The 26,176-nt window shown below is 47.9% G+C and overlaps 1 protein-coding gene across 1 annotated transcript in view; it reads right to left on the bottom strand.

Moving 5' to 3' along the window:
* LOC146021314 (transient receptor potential cation channel subfamily M member 8-like) overlaps positions 1-11,911 on the bottom strand; it is a 65,658-nt gene extending 53,747 nt beyond the window's left edge. The window contains exons 1-5 of the mRNA XM_083155108.1: positions 11,822-11,911; positions 11,672-11,745; positions 10,329-10,485; positions 6,678-6,855; positions 4,863-5,035 (exon numbers count right to left, since the gene is read on the bottom strand). Of these exons, the coding sequence (XP_083011234.1) occupies positions 4,863-5,035; positions 6,678-6,855; positions 10,329-10,485; positions 11,672-11,745; positions 11,822-11,911 (672 nt within the window). The remainder of the gene's footprint in view (positions 1-4,862; positions 5,036-6,677; positions 6,856-10,328; positions 10,486-11,671; positions 11,746-11,821) is intronic.
* Between the last annotated feature and the right edge of the window lie 14,265 nt (positions 11,912-26,176).

Raw genomic sequence — 26,176 nt, 5'->3', positions numbered from 1 at the left:
GTAATTTCAGTTCGGGATTGATATTTTTCTCCCGAGTCTGAATCTGTTAATTATACATTTCTTTTTGTACTCTCCTTATGTGCTTATCTACGTATACTGATGGTTAAGTAGCAGATTTGGCTTTAATTATGCATCAGCTGTAGACGCTCAATTGTAATTTTGCTTTGTATATATACCCTGCAATACTTACCAATGGACACGACTCCTGACGAAGTCCTAGATGACGAAACGCGTTGGGGTGTGTCTCTTCTGACATGCTGTGTCTGAATCCCATTGCCTGTATCGTGGAGACGCTGCCGCTGCCTTGGTTCCTTCTGACTGACGTACCATGACCTGTTACGCCGCATTTGCTGTGTGAGGTGTCCCACGCTGATAAGTGCTATTTTAATTGTATGTGAGCCTTATTTCTTTTAGTAAAGGATTGATATATTATCTGCTCATCTGTGCGCTCCTTCTTTTTGTCTTTTCATATATATATATCAGGGTGGGTGTGCGGCGGCACTCAGAAATAACGAGGCAGACAGGCGGCATATGAATCCGACGTTTCAAAACCCTTGGGTTTTTTTATCAAGGTGCAGCAAAGAACAAAGTACAGGTGACATAAAGCTTACCTAAATAGGGTCTGGCTCCGTTCGTGTCCACGCCGGCGTCAGCCGGGGAGGCGCCGCAGGATGACGTCATCTCCCGTCAGCACGCTTGCCGGGGGCACGGTGGGAGGCCGGACCTGGTGTACCAATGGGAAAGCAATGCTGTAATAACGAAGTGTAACACGCAAATCATCAAAACATATGTGCATAAAGACAACTGAAAAACAATATATAAAGCGTTAGATAGCATTGCTATGGGTGTAGTAGTGGGTGCCAAATAATATACATGGTGTAAATAAAAAAATAGAATAAAATAGAGAATAAAGACACAGCCACCTATACCAGATTAACAAATGACCCTTCCTTGCAATACAAGAAAGAACTAGTCAACATCTTGCAAACAGCGCTCACAGAAAAGATAATCAACACAGCTACAAAGGAAGCACTTACAACTGAATTCCCCATTGTACCTGTGCTATATCTCACCCCCAAAATCCATAAAACCCTGGTCCACCCACCTGGCAGACCTATAATTTCTGCACGTGAGTCACTGTACCAGCCGGTATCCATATACCTTGACCATTTTTTGCAGCCATGTGTCCAAAACGAAGATTCCTACTTGAAAGACACTAATGCCCTACTCTCCAAACTGGCAGCCCTTGGACCCATTCCAGATGACTGTAAATTGGCGACCATTGATGTAGTTAACCTCTACACGTGCATTCCACACGAGGAAGGACTAGAAGCAGTCCGGATTCTATTGACAGACAATCCACTATATAATGGGCCCTGAATTCGTTTTTTTCTACAGCTGCTTGAGCTCACGCTCAAAAGAAATTACTTCATATTTAACAGTAAATTTTACCTGCAGCAACGTGGGTGTGCGATGGGGTCCTCAGTGGCCCCATCGTTCGCCAACACGTTCATGCTGCACATTGAGCAACAACTGTTCACACGTAACCCCACAGTCAGCAGTCATCTAGTACTGTACATCAGATATATAGATGACTTGCTGGTGATATGGTCTGGGAGTGAGCAGATGTTCACACAACTTGTTGAACAGCATAACCTCTCGGACTCACCAGTTAAATTTACACATTGTTTGCATCCAACTGAGGTCAACTACCTCGATGTCAAAATAGTCATTAAGGGCGACAGCATTAAAACCTCGCTATTTGTAAAGCCCACTGACAGAAATACAGTTCTACTCGCCACCAGTCATCATCCTTTACCGCTCATAAAAGCATTACCTCATTCACAAATGCTGCGAGCTCGCAGAATAACTAGTGAAGATCAGGAGGTACCACCAGCCCTAGACAAAATGGTAGACAAATTCATACAGCGAGGCTACCCTAGGGAGCAACTGCTCTGCACCAGAAATAAGATTGCTGCCACTCCACGAGAGGTCACCCTGGCAGAGAAACCCAAACGCACAGAGGTAGACAAACTTATCTGGGTGAAAACGTTCCATACCCACAGTAGAGAAATCGACCAGATATCGAAAAAACACTGGCCGATTATCCAAACTGACCAGTCCCTCACCTCTCTGCAATCCAAAACACTAATGAGCGCCTACAAGAGAGGTAAAAGCTTAAAAAACCTCCTAGTGCATAACAATATACAATACCCTACCAAACCCCCTGCCACCTTCTTGGGCACACCCAAACCTGGCTGCTACCGATGTTGTGGATGTGCCACCTGCAGCCACATGATCCCTGGACATGTATTTTACCACCCATACACAGGCAAAAAATTCAAAATTAGGTATCGCTTAGGATGCATGACCCAATATGTCGTCTATTTGATCAGCTGCCCGTGTGGCCGACAGTATGTCGGCAAAACAGATTGCACCTTCAAGGAAAGGGCAGCCGCCCATAGATCGGCCATTAAAATTGCCATTGCCACCGGCAAGAGTGAACAGCCAGTAGCACGACACTTCCTCGAGGCCAAACATCCCCTTACTTCATTGCGATACAAACTCATCGATCATGTGCCGCCCCTAGTTAGAGGCGGCAACCGATCGTTGATGTTACTCCAGAAAGAAAGTCGCTGGATTTTTACACTTGACAGAGTTGACTGAGTTGTTTTCTTTAATTAACATCATGTATTTGATGATACTGGTTAAATCCTTCTAACATAATTGTATACCCCCAGGGTTTATTCCCAACATAAGAGCCCAATATCAGATAGCTGACACTAACTGGACATCCCTTATATATTCTTTGATCCACTGCATGGCTCCCTATTACTATTTAAGAACCATATTTTTCTACTCAGCCATCGCTCCAGCTGCAGCATCTTTATTCTCTATTTTATTCTAATTTTTTATTTACACCATGTATATTATTTGGCACCCACTACTACACCCATAGCAATGCTATCTAACGCTTTATATATTGTTTTTCAGTTGTCTTTATGCACATATGTTTTGATGATTTGCGTGTTACACTTCGTTATTACAGCATTGCTTTCCCATTGGTTCACCAGGTCCGGCCTCCCACCGTGCCACCGGCAAGCGTGCTGACGGGAGATGACGTCATCCTGCGGCGCCTCCCCGGCTGACGCCGGCGTGGACACGAACGGAGCCAGACCCTATTTAGGTAAGCTTTATGTCACCTGTACTTTGTTCTTTGCTGCACCTTGATAAAAAAACCCAAGGGTTTTGAAACGTCGGATTCATATGCCGCCTGTCTGCCTCGTTATTTCTGAGTGCCGCCGCACACCCACCCTGATATATTACTGGGCAGTGTTTGCACGCTGCCCATGTTTTGGAAGGCACCGGAATTTGTTGCACGTTTGTGTCTCTAGCTGGCAGCTAGACTTGGCTACCATCGGAGTGCTAACCGCATGTATCTTCATATATATATATATATATATATATATATATATATATATATAGAGAGAGAGAGAGAGAGAGAGAGAGAGAGAGAGAGAGAGAGAGAGAGAGAGAGAGAGAAAAAGGAGGTCTTCAGGGTGCGCTAGAACCTTTCAATTATTAAGACAGTATTGTTTAAAATAGGAAAAATTTAATAAACATTTGCTCACAGAGCATAGCAGTATAAACAAAGGTTGGATTGATACACTTTACAATGTATAAAATGACGTAAACACAATTCACGTCAATAGTCGAAATGCGCCCAATAGGCCCAACGCGTTTCGTCGTGAACACGACTTCCTCAGGGGCACAATACAACAGTAGGCAACGATGGTCACACAGTCAATGATTTAGGGTTTGGATACCAACCAAATATAGAAATTTCACGAAAAGGGGATGTCCTTAGGTGATTACAACATAATGTCCACCAGCTGTTTACAGATGGATAAACAAATAGAGAAACCATTTAAAGTTATACGGCTATAATGACCACTTTCAATTGTAGATAGATAAGGGGGATATCATGCAGATAACACTGGAGAAAATATTCCATCCATTCCACTGAGATAATAACCTCGTACATCGGGTGACTATTCCTGCAATAATATTATCTTCTTCCTGAGAATAATTAGATGTAACTGTATAATCGCTCACTACCAGTTGACAGCCGGATGTAGAATTCTGTGCCTCAGATCTGCAGAATGTCACCTGCAGATCTGAGGCACAGAATTCTACACCAAATGACGTCTCAAAATGTTAACTGGAAAAGAAGGGGGGCGAGAAACAGAGCTCTCTAGTGTGATATCTGGGTCTCCAAATTTTTGGTTAAAAAATAATTATGCGTACTGTGAGGAAAGTAATAAAGTGCTCATCAATATGTGATGTTTAGGAGCTCCTGTCCTTGGGATTACCAGGATATTGCCCGGAAAACGAATCAGCCTTTCAGCAATAGTGTCCCATGGATTCATACAGGGTCCAAAATGAAGGTGCTGTAATAGAACACAGACCGCTCTGAGAGCGGTCTGTGTTCTATTACAGCACCTTCATTTTCTTCCTTATATTTATACCTATCACGTGGCATTGATGGTCTTGGACCCTGTATGAATCCATGGGACACTATTGCTGAAAGGCTGATTCGTTTTCCGGGCAATATCCTGGTAATCTCAAGGACAGGAGCTCCAAACATCACATATTGATGAGCACTTTATTACTTTCCTCACGGTACGCATAATTATTTATTCACCAAAAATTTGGAGACCCAGATATCACACTAGAGAGCGCTGTTTCTCGCCCCCCTTCTTTTCCATATATATATATATATATATATATATATATATATATATATTCACACAATATTAGTAGAGTACACATTATCCCATAACAGATGTCAGTGATCAGACCTCAGCGGTGGATGTCCGAATCAGGGTCCCACGATTAGAGACCATTCCCCAAGCTGCAATACCGATGGCTATCACATTCTCCTTGAAGCTCCTGCTAATGGTATTATCTCTGACCACCTCCCCGATGTACTTCATCTGGCCATAGTGAGTGCCCCCTGTGAAGATCCAGGCTCCTGTGGGTGTGAGAAATATATCACTGACGATGAATAGAAATAACCGCCACCCACCTCCTGAGCAGTCAGTATATTTACACAGCATCAAGCATGCGTGACCTCTTACATATCCTGCGAACAGTGCATTCCAAATCCTGTTGTCAATATTCTTTTCACACTTGGTCAACTGTGAGATGTTATAAATAACTTTTTTCACTAGTTGGGTTACTGAGAATATGAGGTGCTGCCAGGGCCGGCGCCACCACTAGGCAGCTCTAGGCATTTGCCTAGGGCGCCGGCACCTGGAGGGCGGCAGTTCGCCCCTCACCCCCAGCGAACTGTGTAAAAAAATTGCTGCCCCGGCGTCCCTGCAGTGCTGGGGCGGTCAGGGGTGTCCGTGCCGTAGGGGTACCTGCGGCGCCGTTATGTGTATAAAGCTGGCTGCGGCCGGCGGGGTCCCTGTAGTGAATAGCAAATAACTAGCGCTATGCGCGCGGCAGCGCGGGAAGTGCTAGTTATTTGCTATTCACTACAGGGACCCCGCCGGCCGCAGCCAGCTTTATACACATGACGGCGCCGCAGGTACCCCTACGGCACGGACACCCCTGACTGCCCCAGCACTGCAGGGACGCCGGGGCAGCAATTTTTTTACACAGGTACCACCCCCCCCCTCCCTCCTCCCGGCACCGGGGCGCCCCCACCCCGACTCGCCTGGGGCGCTCCGGTGCCTTGCACCGGCCCTGGGTGCTGCTGAGATTAACAAATCAAGGCTATTGTATATGGTTTTAAAAAATATTTCGGTACTTGTAAACTATCACGGCTCCCATCGCATGCCATATGTATTGGCATGCGATGCGATTTTACCGGGTTTTTAATGTGAGAAAAATCGAATGCCATGGCATGCGATTTTGATCACAAATGCATCCAAATGCCTTTAAATTAGTAGTAAACATGTGAAATGCACCCCAAATGTCATTTTTCACACTGTACCACCCCCACTATCAACGCCAACCCGAATCGTGGCGAGCGCAGCGAGCCCGCGTGGGGCGGCGGTTCGCGTCCTATGACCTTTTCATACCCCCACTATCCACGCCACGCTTCGGGCTTGGTGACTCGCTGCGCTCGCCACACTTTCTATTCTCAACTCCACGCCGACGTGGATAGTGGGGGTATGAAAAGGTCGTAGGACGTGTACCGCCACCGCTCGCCACGCTTCGGGTTGGCGTTGATAGTGGGGGTGGTACAGTGTGAAAAATGACATTTGGGGTGCATTTTACATGATTTTAACACATGTCCATGATTTTTGAGAAAAATGGAATCGCATCGCATCACATTGCATGCGATCACATGCGATCGCATGTGATGCGATGCGATTTTTCCCTGTACGATGCCCATCGTGGGAGCCGTGATACTACACAAGTACCAATATTTCACTTTGAAATGTACATTACTGAAGCCACATTATACACCACACTGTGGGGCACATGTACTAAGCCTTGGAGTGTGGACAGAGATAAAGTACCAACCAACCAGGTCCTGTCATATTTTAAAAAGTCTGTAACATGGCAGTTAGGAGCGGATTGGCTGGTGCATAGTTCTTGCATGATCTCCCTTTGGCTAATACTCGCACTCTCACACATGCTGCCAGTCTTTCCCAAGGCACCTTTGGTCTGTGCAATGTAAATGAGGCGGCTGAAGATCTTGCGCATCCGCGGCTTCAGGGAGAAGTTCTTAGCTCCGCCGGTCACTGAGATGACGAGGTTCGGAGTTTTAAGCTGCCAGTATTTTGTCATCAGCTCATACAGCGTATCTGGTGTTGTGTCCCGGGATAAGCGGATGTACTAATGTGGGAATACAGAGGTGTTACATATACGATAATGGATCAACTCTCAAAAATATCTACTGTACTATTAGACTATTATGTAAGTGCTCACCATAATTAAAAAATGCAGGAGGACAGGAGGACAAAAACACAAATGTATCAGTTTAAACTGTTAAACAGAATTTCCTTTTGTCATATATACCTTGTTACTGGCCCCAAATGTTAGGACCTGACAATCAGTATACAGAAACTGATGCTTGTGTGGTAGATATAGCATAACAAACATAGCGATCAGCAAGCAGCTTCTACTTACAACTGGCAGGGAGGCTGCCGCTGCCCCTCTGCTCAGAGAGGGGACAGCCACCAGCCCCAGGTCCCAGCACCTGTACAATGGATCTGGCAGGTAGGTGACTGGAAAGATGCATTTAGATATGCTCATAACCCCAGCTTCTACGGACTGCACCTACTGCAGCCCATTGAAGCAGGATAAGTCGGTGCAATAAGGTATGGAGTGGTTTCCTACAGGAAGCCAGCTCTCCACTTATCACAGCCAACTGGCAGTCCCAGAGGGAGGGAATACTGTACCTCCCAATGTCTGCGACCGACAGATAGGACTTACAAGAGGAAGTCACTGCCGGTTACATTGAAGCCAGTGTAGTCTCATGGACTGCATCTTGCTTCACTGACACTGAGCTGGGTGGAAGATTTTACGGGGGGATGCAGCCCATAGGTAAAATCCACCAATGAGTAGACATCATCTGCATTTTAAATATCTAAAGGTTGGAGGATTTACTTGGGGGGGGGGGGGTTGGCGTCTGCAAATATCAGATTAATTTTTAGGGAACAGGAGCTGCTATTGGAACAGTGGCGTAACTATTCCACACAGCCCCCACGGGGAGGCGCTGAGAAGGTGTGGGCGCTGGGGGGGCTGCGGGGCTATAGTTAGCCGCTGCTGTCTGCCCCTGCCGCCGGTGATTCTGTCTTGCGGGTCCCGGCTCTCCCGGCTCCTGCTGCTTATAAAAAAAGTGACATTCAGAAAATGGCTACTGGGGGGGGGGACAGGCAAAATTTTCAGCAGGGGGGCGCATAATTAATAGTTACGCCACTGTATTGGAAATATCTGTTACGATCCTCTATTTTCAGTCACAAAAAGCCCCATAGGTCTGGCCCTGGTAGATAATGCCGTCTCCAGATGGTGTTAGCAGTTGTAACCTAGAGACTACTATTGAGAAATACTACAGGAGAGGGATACGTAGGATCCTTCCCTTAGACCAGGCATGTCAAAACTATAGCCCTCCAGTTGTTGTAAAGCTACAAGTCCTATCATGCCATTAGGGGATACTAAAACTATGGCAAGGCATGCAGGGGCGGATTGGGAATTAACTTAAAGCAGCCCTAATGGGGCGGGGGGGTGAACTGTTGCGCGCCGGAGATGCGCCTGATTTTTTTTTTGGGGGGGGGGGGGGTGCCCTGGTGACATGGGTGTGTGGCCTATTTCACCAAGGCCACGCCCCATTTTCACCACTGTGGGGGCATGGCTAGTGGCTCTCTGAGCTGCTGGCTATGTCCCCAGCCCCTCAGACTGCAGAATAGGCGCATGCGCATGGCGTCTATTCTGCAGCCTGTGGGGCTGGGGAGATAGAGACAGGGGGGTGACAGGGGGTCTCCCAACTGCCCCCCCTTTCCCCGCAGTGGGACACTGAGCATGGGTTACCTCACTTAAACACATTATGCACCATAACAAGAGGGCCCCTTTTTATATCGAAAATCTGTACACCTAATGCCACACGGTATGAGCCCATATTCACATTATGACACATGGAATGATCCAAAATTCACAAAATGCCACAATGAATGAGTTAAAAAATAACATTATGCAGCACCCTATGAGACAAAAATCACATTATGCCAAACAGTATGAGCTGCACCCTATGAGACAAAAATCACATTATGCCTGCAATGGAATGAGAAGACACAGGGTGAGAAGGGGGTTGGTGATGACGGGTGAGAAGGGGGTGACGAGGGGTAAGAGTAGAGTGGCAGGGTGGAAGAGGATGCAGAGAGGGAGAGGGGATGCAGGGAGGCGTAGAATGCTGGGAGGGGAGATGCAGGGTGGCTGAGGATGTAGAGAGGGAGGATGTACACAGGGTGGCACAGGACACAGAGTGTGAGGGGGGCATGGTGGCACAGGATGCAAAGTAGGAGGGGGAATGCAGAGTGTCAGAGGATGCAGGGAGGGGAGTCGTAAAGTGGTGGAGGATGCAGGGAGGGGAGACGCAGAGTGGCATGGTGGCAGAGGATACAGGAAGGGGGGGGGACGCAGAGTGGCATAGGATGTGGGGTGGTGGTGGATAATATAGATATGTGTATATATATATTTCCAGAGTTAGAGTGTCAGTGTCACCTGCTGTTTATGTTGCACTGGCCTGGCTGCCTGCTTCTGCCGCCGCCACCCATCGGATCCAGCACAGCACGCACAACACAGTCTTGCACGTGGGCAGCAGGCAGTAGCAGCGCAGCCATACTACCTCAAGACCGCAGGAGCAGCTGTGTGCACCTGCGCATGCGCACCAGCCCTCCAGCCATTTTATCTTTGGCAAACTCAAGGCTGTCCGCGGCCATCTTTAATAAGGGCACAGTGCCGTGGCCAGCAGGAAGATGCCGCGGCCCGGGTTGGGTGGGCGGCCACTTCTGCTAATAAATGTGCCGGCCCTCTCATATTACATATATGAGATTAAAGGTAGCCGCCTTCCAAATGCTAAGGAAGGCAGGAACTTCAGCCATTAAATTGCCACCTGCAAAGGAGAAATACACCTGTATTCAATCAATTGGTGTGTATAAAACTATCCCCCAAACCATACTCCCCATTCCTAAAATTGACAAAGCCACCTGAGCCTGGCGAAACGCGTCTTTGAGGAGTCCATAGAGGAAGATTAGCAGTTGAGGACCTGCAGGGTACCCTACTAACACTATTAGCCCGCCGCCTGACTGACATTTATCTGCGGCAACCAGGTCCCCACTGCGCACACAGACAGCCGGCTGGTAAGTGAATCCAGAAGCCGCTGTGTGTATCAGAGGACTGCACTGCACCCGCCAGCACATGGAAGTGCTGGGCTGGTCCTAACCTAGTGGAGCACCGTACATCCTAGCCCTAAGTCAGGCCGCCGGCTGGCGCAGCACCCGGAGAAAGGGTTTAAACAACACCAGGCAATTTGTGCGAGACTGAAACATCTGTCCACACCTGGCAATTTATCCATCCAATCAGGAACTGGTAACTATTGGTTACACCTCATGCAAATGCAATGAAATGGCTTTTTTATTATCTTTTTATTGAAGTATTGCATGCATGCAAACTAGTGTCTTTTATTATAATTTTGTGTGTATATTGTGTGTTTTTGTGGTATTCGTGTAATAAATTGTTTTAGCGTACAGAAGGCGCCCACTGGTTCTTTTTTCCTACTGACTGATTTATACCAGACTGGCAGAACCTACCTTTCCCCGTTTCCCAAATGCATCAAACTGAATGTCTCCATATGCGTCAGTGGGCAGCTCCTTTGTGTGCTTGGTATAGTTCCACTTATCTTTCTGGTTGTTCTGCGTTCCATCAATATGCTCAGTCTTGGTGTATCCACACTTGCATACACTGTCACTGCAATGAGGAGACATAACATTGTCAGCATATACCTGCATTATCCAACAGCACCAATTATCCTGACTGAGTGTTCATGAATAGCTGTGCATTGGACCCTCTGCAAACCAAAGAAGAATAAAATGATACATTAGGATACCTTTGGAATGTCCTCAGTTGTGTACCTTCAACTTTCATGAATTTTACAAACAACTTAACTCTGGCACTGAACCATAGGCTACCTGGTATGCACAAGTCCCTAGGAACATGGCACCCGCACCATGTTCCCGAAGACTTCTCTGCTACATATACACATATCTCCAGGAAAATGGCAGCTGCAACATTTTCCCTGTGATTTCTGCAGCTCTGACGCTGAGCTCCAGAGAGTTTAGTATCATATATGGATGCAGACAGGGCCAGGACAGAGGTGACAGGACCAGGACAGATCAAAGGGAATAGGGAATATGACAGAGGTGTATCAGGGAAAGGAAATAGGTGACAATAGAGGATGCAATAGAGAAAGGATAGAATCAGATTGGTTGCTATATGCTGGCTGGATCCTCATGAGCACACATCTCCCCATAGAGAGGAAATTACTAAAAAAATATTTGGGGATATATCTGTGAAATATACAATACTGAAAAACCTTGCTGAATTTGCCCCAAATAAATCCCAGGAGGAACCCCACATTTTGCCAGATTAACACTCTTCTAGGAAATAAGGAATAAAAGAATATAAAAAAATTCTCATACTATAGTTTAAAAACAGGTCCCAATAAGGTCTACAGACACCGGAAGAATCCGGGTTAACTCTGACACTTATATCCGAATACAATTAACCCGACCCTGATGGGTACTATTCTTAAATTCAAGATTACAAACCCCTGATGAAGCCTCCCATGTAGGCGAAACGCGTTGGAAATTGATCATGGTTTTTGAAAAATAAAAGAAAAAACTTTCTTCAAAAGAACTACCTTGGAGTGTATTATATCATATTTTATATAATTTTTACAATTGTATGGACATTACAACTAAAGGGCGCTGAAGACACTATTGTTGGTATATGTATATATATATATATATATATATATATATATATTATATATATATATAAAAAGCGGGTGAAGAATGTAATGCACAAGTGGCAGTTCAGGGTTCCATCCTATATTGCTGTGTGTAATTACTGTGCCCTGCAGCCTGATACTTACTGAAACTTTGGATCTTGAGTGTACACCACGCACTCTCTCTTCTTAAAGTTTTCTGCAATGAATTTGTCAGCACCCTGTAAAAGGGGAGATTAGTGTGTAACATTAAACAGTGGAACCATCTCTTGTATGAATTAGCTGGGAGGCACATACAAAGTCATCTAGAGGTAACTCATTGCTGCATGGAATACTGGAGAAGAGTGTCCGGGAGCTGTCCAGCATCCTGGTCCTGTGGCTCCACATTTTGGGTCAATCAAAATGATTTTTCATTGATCTAAGGGGATAAGAAAGCTGTTATAGGAGACTGAGCTCCTCTGTATAGCATTATACATTAGTCAGTCTAGAGGGAAGCTAGCGTGGCGGTGCCGCTAGCGTGGGGGTGCAGCTAGCGTGGGGGTGCAGCTAGCGTGGATTTGCCAAATGACCCATCTGAACGTCCGCGTTTTTGGGGACGTTCTGGCATGACGCCCGGGCCGACAGTGTCCCGCGGTGAGGGGGGTTCGGGGAAGTTGAGAGCCCCACTGCCGCACGTGAATAAACACTGCGCTATGCCCCACAGTGGCAGAAATGGGGCGTGGCCTTGTGGGAGAGCTGCGAGTATAAACCACGCCCCCTTTGACTAGGCCATGCCATTCAAATTTCCGGCACGCCTTCGGCGAGCGTGTGAGTGTCCCTCCTGCTCAAGCTTGAATGTTGGGAGGTATGTAATCATCTGTACATTTCTTTCATCTTTCAGATATGTGAAAGAATTTCTATTGCACTACAAGTCCCAGAGTAACCCACATGCTGCTTGCAATCTCCAAGTGTTTCGATTCTCATCTGATCGAATGTACAGTATCTGAATTTATAACTTTCTTGTAATTGTCATAATAATGCAAACTATGCATATGATGGTCTCATTGTGGAAAAGTGTTTAGCAGGACGTTGCCAGTGGCCGATTCAGAATCACTCGCAGCGATCTGAGATCGGCCCCAGCCCTGCTGCACATGTGCAAACACCAACACGAACAGCTTCAGCGAGTTACACACTCGCCAGGCCGGCTCGCTGCGGGGAGGTATGCCCAGGACGTCAGCCGCCCGCCCTCTCTATGTCCAGGCACTCGCAAATAAATGACCGTTTCAAATTACTTCAATTCAATTCAAGTCAGGAGAAATCATTCGATGGTCAGTGATTTCTCCTGCTAGAGGAGGCATGCGAGGGGATGCGTTTTTGTACACATCCCCTCACATGGTACCGAGGGGATTCAGCAGCGGCGTGCGCACGGGGGGAAAGGGGGTTGGGGGGGGGGGTATATTCGGCGGGGCAGTGGCTCAGGTGTCCGGTAAGCTGTTTGATGTTCACAGCTTACTGATCCAACCTGAATAAGGGCCACAGTGCAATCTATGTCTCTGATCAATTAGCATCCCAATCAGGTGACCAAATGTTCAGTAGGCCTGTTTCTTTTTGATCCCCCCCCCCCACACACACACACACACACCTAGCACAGCCAACAATACCCACTTCCCAGCCCCTCCAGTGAAAATGTGGAGGTGGCTCTGCTCCAGATCCCTAAGCTTAAGGTGATTAATGATAGAGCCAGCCCTGTAATCAGATGAATGGCCAATATATCATCTGGTAATGTATGGGAACAAATCACAACCAACCATTTGCTCCCAAACACTGGAAAACAGACAAAAACTGTCACTTAAACAAATTGGTTAAATCTGTGTTTGTCTGGATACAGGATCACTGAGCATGGAACCAACTGCTTTCATTTCCTCCTAATATCTTCAGAGCGCTCCCCTACACCAACCCTAAATGTGTCTAATCCAGACTGTGGTGGTGTGATATTAATGTCTGGTATCTATGCATGGTAACCCAATGGGTATTGTATTCAGGCATTTTTACTTCACTATTATTCACTTTTATAGGTGAATGGGTTTGGGTACTGGATGGTGGCACAATCAATCTAATCTTTCCCTTCCATAGCCTAACCTTCCCCCTAGTGCCTAACCCTAACTTCCCCCCTCTACTCCCTTCCACAGCCTAACCCTCCCCCTAGTGCCTAACCCTAACTCCCCCTCTCCCCTCCATAGCCTAATCCTAACCCCCCACTCCCACGGCCTATCCCTCCCCTAGGGCCTATCCCTAACTCCCCCTTCCACAGCCTAACCTTCCCCCTAGTGCCTAACCCTAACTCCCCCTCTACCCCCTTCCACAGCCTAACCCTCCCCCTAGTGCCTAACCCTAACTCCCCCTCTCCACTCCATAGCCTAATCCTAACCCTCGCCTCCCACGGCCTAACCCTCCCCTAGGGCCTATCCCTAACTCCCCCTTCCACAGCCTAACCTTCCCCCTATTGCCTAACCCTAACTCCCCCATCCCCTCCTCCACAGCCTAACCCTCCCCCTAGTGCCTACTCCTAACTTTCCCTTTCCGCAGCCTAACCTTCCCCCTAGTGCCTAACCCTAACTCTTCCACCCCCCATCCACAGCCTAACCCTCCCCCTAGTGCCTAACCCTCCCCCTAGTGCCTAACCCTAACTTTACCCCATCCACCGCCTAACCCTTCCCCTAGTGTCTACTAACTTATCCTCTCCACAGCCTAACCCTCCCCCTTGTGCATAACCCTAACTCCCCCCTCTCACCCCTTCACAGCCTAACCCTAATCCTTTCTAATCCTTCCTGCAATAATTACATTTTGAATGCTATCCGTCATTTAGATTCTGAGAGATGTTGGGTGGCGGTGTCCTGACTGACGGGATTTTCCAGATGACAACTACATCCCCTTTGTACACTTACGGTGCCTTTACAACTAAACATTAATAATAATAAAATAGATGGCTTCCCATGTGTCGGGTAGAATAACTCTTTGCTGCACACTCCCATTGATAGAAAGCCTACTTTGCCATATAGAGGTTCTCTTCTTCTTGGCAATAAATTAGAGTCTAAAGCCGGGTACACACATCGGCTAGATATTATCGCGACTGGGACTCGGTGGTGTGCCAGCATACACACTTGCTGATGCTAGTGGGGAAGGAGTTGGGCTGCAGCACAGTTCAAATTTCAAATAGGAGAACCACACCCACTGCCACCAACTGCCATTCCAAACTGACTCACCGCCATTTGTTGTTTCTCCCCTATTTTAATTTTGAACTGTGCTGCAGCTCCACCTCTGGAGCCGCCACTGACCAGGGATGGGGTTGTTAATGATGTTGTGTAGAGTAGACGAGATATTAAAAAGTATCACCCATATAGTCCCTTCTGTGCGATATCTGTTACTTTCTTGTCTAGCGTGTATGGGCTTATGATACAGATAAATAGTATTAAAATATCTGCTGCTTACATCAGAGCAGCACATTAGGAAGCCAGAACTTACAGACCAGGCATCAGTATAGCCCCAAGCCACAAAGAATCTGCATGATCAGTTTCACCTACTGTATACCAGTGAGTCTCATGGATATCAGATAGAAATACAGGAAGACATCAAAACAGACATGTTTAGGGCGTGCAAGCAACCAGAGGCGTAGCTAGGGCGGAGCCGGTGGAGCATATGCTCCGGGCGCAGACATGTCATCTGGCGCCGGAGCTCTGCCACCGGCTCCCCTGCCCTGCTCGCCCGCTCCCCTCTGTGCCCGGCATAGGTGGGGGAAAGTAAAAACCGGCGAGCGCACACACTGCGCATGCGCCGGTTTAGGATGCGGTGCGCCAGCGCCATGACGTCACGGGGGGGAGGACGCAGCGGGGGATGCCGCGGGGGACGCCGGAGATGAGGAAGGCGATATTGCAGGGGCGGACCGACCGCCGGTGCCCAATGCATTAAAGTGACGCTGTCCGTCCAGCATGCCGGTGGCAGGGGGGACACAGCCAGGCTTGTCAGGGGGCACCTGTAATTTTTTTTTTTATTCCAATCGCCGCGCTGCTGTTTCTGGCAGCAGCTGCAGCAGGAAGAGGCTGAAGAGCTCTATGCGCTCTTGTGCTTCCTCTTGATGCTCAGTCCCTGTCCGGCAGAAGTGTCACACAAGCAGCACCTCAACGGCGCAAGGAGACACCGCCGCAACAGGTGAGTAGAAAAATGAGGGGACAAATAGCAGTAGTGGAGCAGAGAGGGGGGGATGGTGTGTGGGGCAGCGGCGTAGCTAGGGCACCAGCCTGAGACTGTTTGTTTCCCCCTTTTAGCCAGTGACTTTTCCCTTACACCTAGCTCCCCACAGTCACCACCAACGTTACGGAGTGGGAACTAACCCCCCTCCCCCCCCCCCCCCCATAATATCCTGAACTTTGGGATCACCACGCCAGTGACCACTACAGGGGGAGCAGCCTGTGGTGTCCTGTTATTAGTATACAGGGGGGCAGCCTGTGGTGTCCTTTTATTATACAGGGGGAGCAGCCTGGGCATTACGGTGTGTGGTATAATGTTTCTTTTCTTTTCGCCGTGCAAGGGTCCCACCTACTACAAGGGGGGGGGGGGGGGACACGCGAAACATGCCCTTGCTCCGGGCACCGTGGAACCTAGCTACACCACTGCAAGCAACCCTACAGCTATACTATAAATGACTGCTCTAAAGGGCAATTTTATAAACTGCTCAACAAACCATAAGAGACATTTCTACGTCCTGCGCCTCCTGCACAAAGATCAAAAGGCTTTCATACACGTCTGTTCCTTTAGGTAGAAGAAATACCCTCAGGGGTTATTCTAGGAGCGCTAAACAAGTTTGTCCACGTTAAGCAATTTTGAAGATAAACTCTGAAAACCATCTTAACAAGGCTTATAGGAGAATTCGGGCCTCTATAGATGGGAGTAAAGCCTATTTCTATAGTCCACCATGCAGGCAGTATCAGATTTTATATGCCAAGCAACCGGTGTATGATCAACACTACCAATCATATTACTGCGGTAACTGTGTGGCGCTGGTTCCAATTATGACGCCGGTTTTGCTAGACTGGATGTCATTTCTGAGCTTCTGAGAAATACAGAGTAGATAGCGTTAATCGCTCAACTTTTTTCTGTGTAGACCAATTAGGTGTCTGCGTGCTCAGGTGTCGACATTCACACTAAACGAACCTTGAAATGCGAAAACGCACGTCGACCTATTCATGTGTTAACCTTTTCTAAGTTGGGGTTTGTGAACCTTTTGTCATTGTTGAGCTTGTGCATTTCCAACACCAAAATACCCGAACATTGATCAAATATCTTTGGAGATATGGCTGTGATTAGTATTTCTGCTGTAATCTACAGGGTTCATATACTTTATATGATACTTGCAATCGGTCCACGCTACAAAAGCACATTGCCGTTTTTATTTTGAAGGGGGGAGAAAGAGGGGGTGACATTTATTAGAGTTTGATTGGGTTTTTGGCGATTTTTATCGCAAAAATTGCCGTTTTCGCACTTTTTCCCGAATTTGCATAATTAATGAGATGCGAAAATCTGCAAAAATGCGGTATTTGCCGCGAAATCGCACTTTCTGAAAGTGAGATTTTTTTTTTATCTCCGGAACTCGCATCCAGATGTTTTCTCATTGAAGAATATACAATTCGCATATTTAATGAGATGCGAATTTGGAAATCGCCCCCCCAAAAAATGGTCTAAACATCACAAAAAAAATAGACCTGATCCTGACTGGCGAATTTGTCAGAACCATGCACAGATCATTGCGATCCCCCCTCCTGTACATAACCAGCCCCGGGCTCATTGAGCCGGACCTGGTTCCAAAAATACGGGGGACAAAAAGCGTAGGGGTCCCCCGTATTTCTGAAACCAGCCCCGGACTCTTGGACCGGTCCTGGATCCAAAAATACGGGGGACAAAAAATCTGGGCTTCCCCCGTATTTTGAAACCAGCACCGGGCTCCAACAGCCCGCAGTGTCATGCCACAGCCGGGGGACACTTTTTACCTAAGGTCCCCCGGCCGTACCATGAGCACCGTGGTTGGTCAGCCTTGGACGGGGTACCTGGAGGAGTGGGGACCCCCCCAATAAAGGGGTTTGAAAAATGTCATACAGGAGCTGATTGGCTGGCTGTTTATCACTCGCCATTTTATCACTTTTGAAGCTTAGTGCATCTGGCTCTATACCTCCAACAGGATCCTGAGATTAGTCTCTTGTGGACACAGATTTAAGCCTTCCACATGCAGCAATTGTAAATCACTGATAATAGTTTAAGACAAGGTCCAAAACTGTCCATCAGGTGTCTTGTTAAGCACAACTGGTAAAATATTATTTGCATAAAGAACGACATTGAATACTACAAGCTAGTTGTCTGTTTGTTATGTGTTTAGCATGCCAACAGTTACTAGATCCACCATGGCTACGTCGGCACAAATATGTCAGCAACGGGATCCAGACATAAACATAGTGCTACATTTTGACTGTGCAGGTGCTGTGTTCGTTGCCAAAGGTTTCCTGCTCGTTGCCAGGGATTTCATGCTCGCCGGCGTGCTATGTTCCAAGAATCAGGCACTTCCAGATAACGCTATATTCTCTGCGCTTCCCTGACAGTAGGACTCTGTCTCCTCCTAGGAGGTGGCCATTTTTGGAGGGCTATTTTCAGCAAATTCCATGCGGATGACCAGATTGTATGTAATCTGCATAAAACCGCTTGGTCTGCAGTGGTATTGCTAAACCACTGACAGTAATAAGGGGGGGGGGGGGGGTATCATATTTATGATATCTTAGTCAATGAACATTGAGAAAAATTAAGTTGCAACAAATCTCTATACAGATGCATACCTCCCAACTTTGGAGGAGTACGAGGAGGGACGTAGCTACCGCGCGCCGCAGGCGCATTGAAAAATTCGGGGCATGGCCTAATTTTGGGGATGAGGCCTATACTCGCGGCTCTCCCGCAAGGCCACGCCCCCCATTTTGACCTTATGGGGGCATGACCCAGAGGCTCTGTGAGCCTCTAGCCATGCCCCCAGCCCCCTGGCTACGGGAATAGACGCTGTGCACATGCGCACAGCGTTTATTCCCCGCTGTTTAGCAGCCGACATGGGGGACTCCCAACAGCCCCCCCTCACCGCGGGACACTGCCGGCCACAGGAGGGACAGCGGGACAGGCCCTGATAATTGGGACTGTCCCGCTGTAATCAGGACTGTTGGGAGGTATGCAGATGGAGCGTCTCCCGTCGGAGCTGCTCCTGGCGATAGAATCGCCAGCCGCCGCCATCCACCGGAAGGGGGCACACGCGCAAGAGACGCTCGCCTGCCCCATTCCAACAGAACTCTGCGCCGCCCCCGTTAAGCTCTCCCGATGCCCCCACCAGCAGCCCCCCGATCCAGCCTGTCTCCTTGAAGCGGAGACAGGCATGGAAAGCGATCCCTGCCACCTTGTTGACGCTTGTGCGCGTGAGACGCTCTCGGATCCCCGTCAGATGGAGCACCTCTCCACCAGGAATCACCAGCTAAGGGAATCTGGCGATTCCCTCTGCTGGCTGAGAGGCGCTCCATCTGTACTCTCTACACTGACGGCCTACCCAGCATGCTATGTTGTACCTATACTGGCAAATATTTTTTTTTTTAAAGGGAGGGATACAGCACTGCGGACCACTTATGACACCATATAAATAAAGTGTAACGATGATAATACTGTACTGTATGTATTGCAATGGTTAAACTGTAAATAACAAAAACCACGGTGAAATAATCCGCACTGGTTAAACTAGTTCTCGCAGGTGACATTGTGGAAGAGTGCTACATTCTTGTGTTTCCACACCTGGGTTTTAAATTGCACACATCTTAGAATGCATGCAACCTCAAATCTATTGTATAGATGCTGCCTAGTACAAAATAAATTAGTTCTAATGTTATTATATTGGCAATAAAAACCAATCAGTCCTGTTTGGGGACTGTAAAAATACCGTATGGTCTAAAATCCTGAAAACTTACTATAAAATAAAGAATCAATAAACCACAATTAAATATCAGGTCTGTATAACTGTATACCTGTTTTCCGCTAACCTGAAAATGCCGGGTTATTGCACATGAGCGCGCAGCCAACCTGGGATTTAGATCAGTGCATCGAGGAATCCTACAGGGAATCTAGCATGGTTTTACCAAAGAACCCGGGTGAGTAAACAGATAACCTGGTTCATCTGCTCCAATAGCTGTTTACAGGATGGAGAGAGATGTTCTCCCGATGTATGGATCTGCGCTACGGTGGAAAGCAGGCTGACCTGGGTCTGACCCAGTTTTGAGCTGTGTTCTAAAATAGTGGATCAGACCTGAGAATTCAGTCAAAAAGAGGTATCCCAGGGTCATTACTCAAATAGCATAAAATATAATGTTGTAAATTGAGTTACAAAATAACATACATTCCAGCTGCAAAACACTGTATAGATCCATCTGTACACGATGAGATGTATTTACATTTTAACATATCATTTATTTGCATACCTTTACAATGACAGTATGTCATAGTTGCCAACTTTTTGGCTGCCCTCTCCCCCTTTGCATAGACCATGCAATAAAACATAACTGCAGAATTGTGTATTAGAAGTGAATCTCTGATTCAGTTCTGTTAGCAAAGCTGCAATTTTTGCAGATGGACAAAACCATGCTGCACTGCAGGTGGGGCTGATGTAACATGTGCAGAGAGAGTTACAGTAGATTTGAGAGGGGTGTGTTCAAACGGAAATCTAAATTGCAGTGTAAGAATAAAGCAGCCAGTATTTACCCTGCACAGAAACAAAATAACTCCCCCAAATCTAACTCCCTCTGCACATGTTACATCTACCCCAGTGCAGCATGGTCTGCAAAAATTGCAGCTTTGCAAATAGGTCATGATATATACAGAGATTACATGTAGAGGAAACACCTCTGTACAATAGTTCAATAGTTAAACACTTGGAGACGTTACAGGGGAAAGACAGAGAATAAACCAAGCCGGCATAGGAACCTAGTGCAAAAACACTGTTCTAAGTAAATTATGTGTAAATACAGGACTCTGGAGATACTTGCAATTTAAGTTAATAATCAAGAAGTAAATTAAATGATCTTAAAAACTAACACAAAATGTATATCTCACTCAGTAACAAGCACATTTCAGATACCTGCACAGGTAAGTGTTCATGGCCATACACATCACAACTGCCATACCACACATGTAAACCTATATATATATATATATATATATATATATATATATATATATATATATACACGTTTCTATACCAAGAATTCACAGTATTAACAGCTAGACCAACAAGACACACGCACACAGTGACACTACCTGACACCATACACACAGTGACACTACCTGAGAACGGGCTCCTTGCGGTGGCCACACAACCACTGACTGCTCTGCCTGCTCAGGTAATAATATGTCATCACTTGTACAGTCCCCACCTAGGGGCCAGCCTTCAATCACTGATAATTATCTCTAGGATTTTTCACCTAGAAAGAGTACATGTGCCTTCTTTACAGGAAACCTTAATAACCCCTAGCTGCATTGCTGTTTATATTTTTACAAGACATTCATTCAGCATGAAAAAATACAAGCAATGATATTAGAGATTGCATACATACAATAGGTAGGGATGTGCACCGACACTTTTAGTGTTTCGTGAATCGTGTTTTGGATCTCCGGCAGTGTTTTGGATCTGTTCCAAAACATTACCCTTCAGTATTTCGGATCTGTATTTTTTTTTTTTTTTTAAACGTCAAAATTGCTAAAATCGCAGAATTCTGGGTTTTTATTGCTCCGCTATTATCCTCAATAACATTAATTTCAAGTCTATCGTGAACACCTCACAATGTTGTTTTTAGGCCAAAAAGTTGCACCAAGGTAGCTGGATGACTATGCTAAGTGACACAAGTGGACGGCACAAACACGTGGCCAATCTAGGAGTGGCACTGCAGCGGCAGACAGGATGGCCCCAAAGAGCATATAATGCCAAAAAAAAAGAGGTGCAAGATGGAATTGTCCTTGTATCACTGGGATGGGATCTAAGCTATCTTGTGACACCCTGATGCTGACCTGTCTGGAAAATTCCACTGAACTTGTTTACTGCCTAAAGAAAGCTGTTTTAACGGATTCTTCTGCTTTTCCCTAGACTACTAGGCCCTAGCATCTGGACACACTTCCTTTTTCATACAGTCTGTGCTCGGCCATTTCCTTAAAGCACTCAGCTTGCTACTTCCTCTAGGTTCAGATTCATAGACTTAGCAGAAAAAGCAGTTACTCAATACAGAGGCTAAATGTTTTCCAGACAAATGGATTCTTAAAGGCTATATAATCTGAGTTGATTAAACATAATCATTTATAAACATATAGTCAAGCTTAAGGGGGGGGGGTTAATAACGCTATCATTCCCTAATTTCTTGTAAATGATATAAACATCATATCAATTTAATAATCGTTTACAAACAATATATATATATATATATACTAGGTGAATCATCGCGCCCTACGGGCGCTCTTCACACCGGCGTAAGGGGCTACGCCCCTTAATTTGTGAACATTTGTATTGTGAGAAATATGGTTAGAATTGTATGAAAGTATTGCAGCTTCTGCCAGTGGGTGAGGGTCCAGCGTGGCAGCACAGGAGTACCGGACGGTGGCCCTGAGTCAGTGTCTCCTCCTACTGGGTGGGAGTTAGGGTGCATGAGAGCAGGAGGCTGGGATATGAGGCATAATAGGGGTATGTGGGCAACACAGCCTCAGCGATTACCCAGTGGTGGAAGTTACGGTTCAGGAGAGCAGGAAGCTGGGTAGTGATAGGGGTGTGTGGGCATACGGGGGACTAAAGAGGGTGGTGGACACTGTGCAGCTTCTGCCAATGGGTGAAGGTCCAGCGTGGCAGCACAGAAGTACAGGACGGTGGCCCTGAGTCAGTGTCTCCTCCGACTGGGTAGGAGTTAGGGTGCATGAGAGCAGGAGGCTGTGTGGTAAAGCATGATAGGGGAATGTGGGCAACACAGGGTGAGAGGGTCCCCACTGGCGGAAGTTATGGGGCAGGAGAACAGGAGGCAGGGCAGTGATATAGGTGTGTGGGCATGAGGGGTAATAAAGGTTTTTGGCTGTTGCGGAGTAGGGATAGGCATTGGTGCAGACACCATCGATGGTTGGCATTGATGGCGATTTTGCACCCTGCCATCGATAGTAGTAACATATTACTTGGATAACCATCGATTGTTGTAGCTATCGATGGTCATCCATTATATCTGACTGAATAGGCCGTGGGTCAATCAGAACTTGGTGGCCTAAAAAAATTTGAAACTTGATCGGTTCTCCTTTGCCATCGTTGTAGGGAAACCATCTTGTCCTCCCACATTGATGGCAAAAGTATTCAACATCGGCCATAAACCATTGATTATTTGAAATCATTGATGGTTGATGGGCATCCCTAGAACTGGAGGAGGGTGGGGGACAGTATGCAGCTCCCGGCAGTGGGTGAGCGTCTCCTCCCACTGGGAGGGAGTGAGGGTGCATGAGAGCAGGAGGCTGTATAATAGTGGTATGTGGGCAAGACATTGATAAAAGTTGTGGCGCTGGTGCAGAGGGCAGTGGGGAAACCTGCAGTGCGGCAGCCAGGGCCGGATTTCCCACCTAGGGGCGGTACCTGCTTGTGGTGGTACAGGATCCCCCATTGTCATGGGGGTAATGCGGGAGCGGGGTCGCGGTGGTCCGCTGGGGGGTGTAATTGCCGGAAGGGGGTCAGGGGGGTCTGCAAATTGCGGGTGGGGGGGGTGGTGTGCGGGGATCCACGATTAGCGGGAGGGGGCGGGGTCCGCAAATCGTGGGAGAGGGCGCTGGGGGGTCCGCAAATTGCGGGAGGGGGGTTGTCGGGGTTAGTGAATTGCGGGAGGGGGGGTTGCGGAGGTCCGTGAATTGCGGGAGGGGCGCGGGGGGTGCCGTAAGTCAAGGGGGAGGGGCGCTAGGGGGTGGTGCGGGGGTCCGTGAATCGCGGGAGGGGTCATGAATCGCAGGAGGGGGGGGTCGTGGGGGGGCTGCGAATCGCGAATTTCAAGTCTATCGTGAACACCTCACAATGTTGTTTTTAGGCCAAAAAGTTGCACCAAGGTAGCTGGATGACTATGCTAAGTGACACAAGTGGACGGCACAAACACGTGGCCAATCTAGGAGTGGCACTGCAGCGGCAGACAGGAAGGCCCCAAAGAGCATATAATGCCAAAAAAAAAGAGGTGCAAGATGGAATTGTCCTTGTATCACTGGGATGGGATCTAAGCTATCTTGTGACACCCTGATGCTGACCTGTCTGGAAAATTCCACTGAAATTGTTTACTGCCTAAAGAAAGCTGTTTTAACGGATTCTTCTGCTTTTCCCTAGACTACTAGGCCCTAGCATCTGGACACACTTCCTCTTTCATACAGTCTGTGCTCGGCCATTTCCTTTAAGCACTCAGCTTGCTACTTCCTCTAGGTTCAGATTCATAGACTTAGCAGAAAAAGCAGTTACTCAATACAGAGGCTAAATGTTTTCCAGACAAATGGATTCTTAAAGGCTATATAATCTGAGTTGATTAAACATAATCATTTATAAACATATAGTCAAGCTTAAGGGGGGGGGGGGGGGTTAATAACGCTATCATTCCCTAATTTCTTGTAAATGATATAAACATCATATCAATTTAATAATCGTTTACAAACAATATATATATATATATACTAGGTGAATCATCGCGCCCTACGGGCGCTCTTCACACCGGCGTAAGGGGCTACGCCCCTTAATTTGTGAACATTTGTATTGTGAGAAATATGGTTAGAATTGTATGAAAGTATTGCAGCTTCTGCCAGTGGGTGAGGGTCCAGCGTGGCAGCACAGGAGTACCGGACGGTGGCCCTGAGTCAGTGTCTCCTCCTACTGGGTGGGCGTTAGGGTGCATGAGAGCAGGAGGCTGGGATATGAGGCATAATAGGGGTATGTGGGCAACACAGCGTCAGCGATTACCCAGTGGTGGAAGTTACGGTTCAGGAGAGCAGGAAGCTGGGTAGTGATAGGGGTGTGTGGGCATACGGGGGACTAAAGAGGGTGGTGGACACTGTGCAGCTTCTGCCAATGGGTGAGGGTCCAGCGTGGCAGCACAGAAGTACAGGACGGTGGCCCTGAGTCAGTGTCTCCTCCGACTGGGTTGGAGTTAGGGTGCATGAGAGCAGGAGGCTGGGTGGTAAAGCATGATAGGGGAATGTGGGCAACACAGGGTGAGAGGGTCCCCACTGGCGGAAGTTATGGGGCAGGAGAACAGGAGGCAGGGCAGTGATATAGGTGTGTGGGCATGAGGGGTAATAAAGGTTTTTGGCTGTTGCGGAATAGGGATAGGCATTGGTGCAGACACCATCGATGGTTGGCATTGATGGCGATTTTGCACCCTGCCATCGATAGTAGTAACATATTACTTGGATAACCATCGATTGTTGTAGCTATCGATGGTCATCCATTATATCTGACTGAATAGGCCGTGGGTCAATCAGAACTTGGTGGCCTAAAAAAATGTGAAACTTGATCGGTTCTCCTTTGCCATCGTTGTAGGGAAACCATCTTGTCCTCCCACATTGATGGCAAAAGTATTCAACATCGGCCATAAACCATCGATTATTTGAAATCATTGATGGTTGATGGGCATCCCTAGAACTGGAGAAGGGTGGGGGACAGTATGCAGCTCCCGGCAGTGGGTGAGCGTCTCCTCCCACTGGGAGGGAGTGAGGGTGCATGAGAGCAGGAGGCTGTATAATAGTGGTATGTGGGCAAGACATTGATAAAAGTTGTGGCGCTGGTGCAGAGGGCAGTGGGGAAACCTGCAGTGCGGCAGCCAGGGCCGGATTTCCCACCTAGGGGCGGTACCTGCTTGTGGTGGTACAGGATCCCCCATTGTCATGGGGGTAATGCGGGAGCGGGGTCGCGGTGGTCCGCTGGGGGGTGTAATTGCCGGAAGGGGGTCAGGGGGGTCTGCAAATTGCGGGAGGGGGGGTGGTGTGCGGGGATCCACGATTAGCGGGAGGGGGCGGGGGTCCGCAAATCGTGGGAGAGGGCGCTGGGGGGGTCCGCAAATTGCGGGAGGGGGGTTGTCGGGGTTAGTGAATTGCGGGAGGGGGGGTTGCGGAGGTCCGTGAATTGCGGGAGGGGCGCGGGGGGTGCCGTGAGTCAAGGGGGAGGGGTCATGAATCGCAGGAGGGGGGGGGGTCGTGTGGGGGCTGCGAATCGCAGGAGGGGGGGTGTGGGGGGTGCCGTGAATTGCATGAGGGGGGCGTGAATCAAGGGAGGGGGGCGCAGGGGGGTGGTGCGGGGGTCCGTGAATCGCGGGAGGGGGCATGAATCGCGGGAGGGGGGGGCTGCAAATCGCAGGAAGGGGGGTGTGGGGGGGTGCCGTGAATTGCGTGTTGGGGGCATGAATCGCGGGAGGGGGGGTCCCCGAATCACAGGAGGGGGTCTTCAAATTGCGGGAGGGGGCGCTGGAGGTGGTGTGTGAATTACGGGGCGGTCGCAAATCGCGAGAGGTGCCGAGGGGCCCGCAAATTGCGGGAGGGGGGCGCTACGGGGGGTTCCGTGAATTGCGGGAGGGGGCGGCG

The sequence above is a fragment of the Crinia signifera genome, chromosome 7 (assembly GCF_055691185.1).
Source record: "Crinia signifera chromosome 7, ASM5569118v1, whole genome shotgun sequence".
In the NCBI taxonomy this organism is placed as follows: Eukaryota; Metazoa; Chordata; class Amphibia; order Anura; family Myobatrachidae; genus Crinia; species Crinia signifera.
This window is presented reverse-complemented; position numbering and strand designations above follow the sequence as displayed.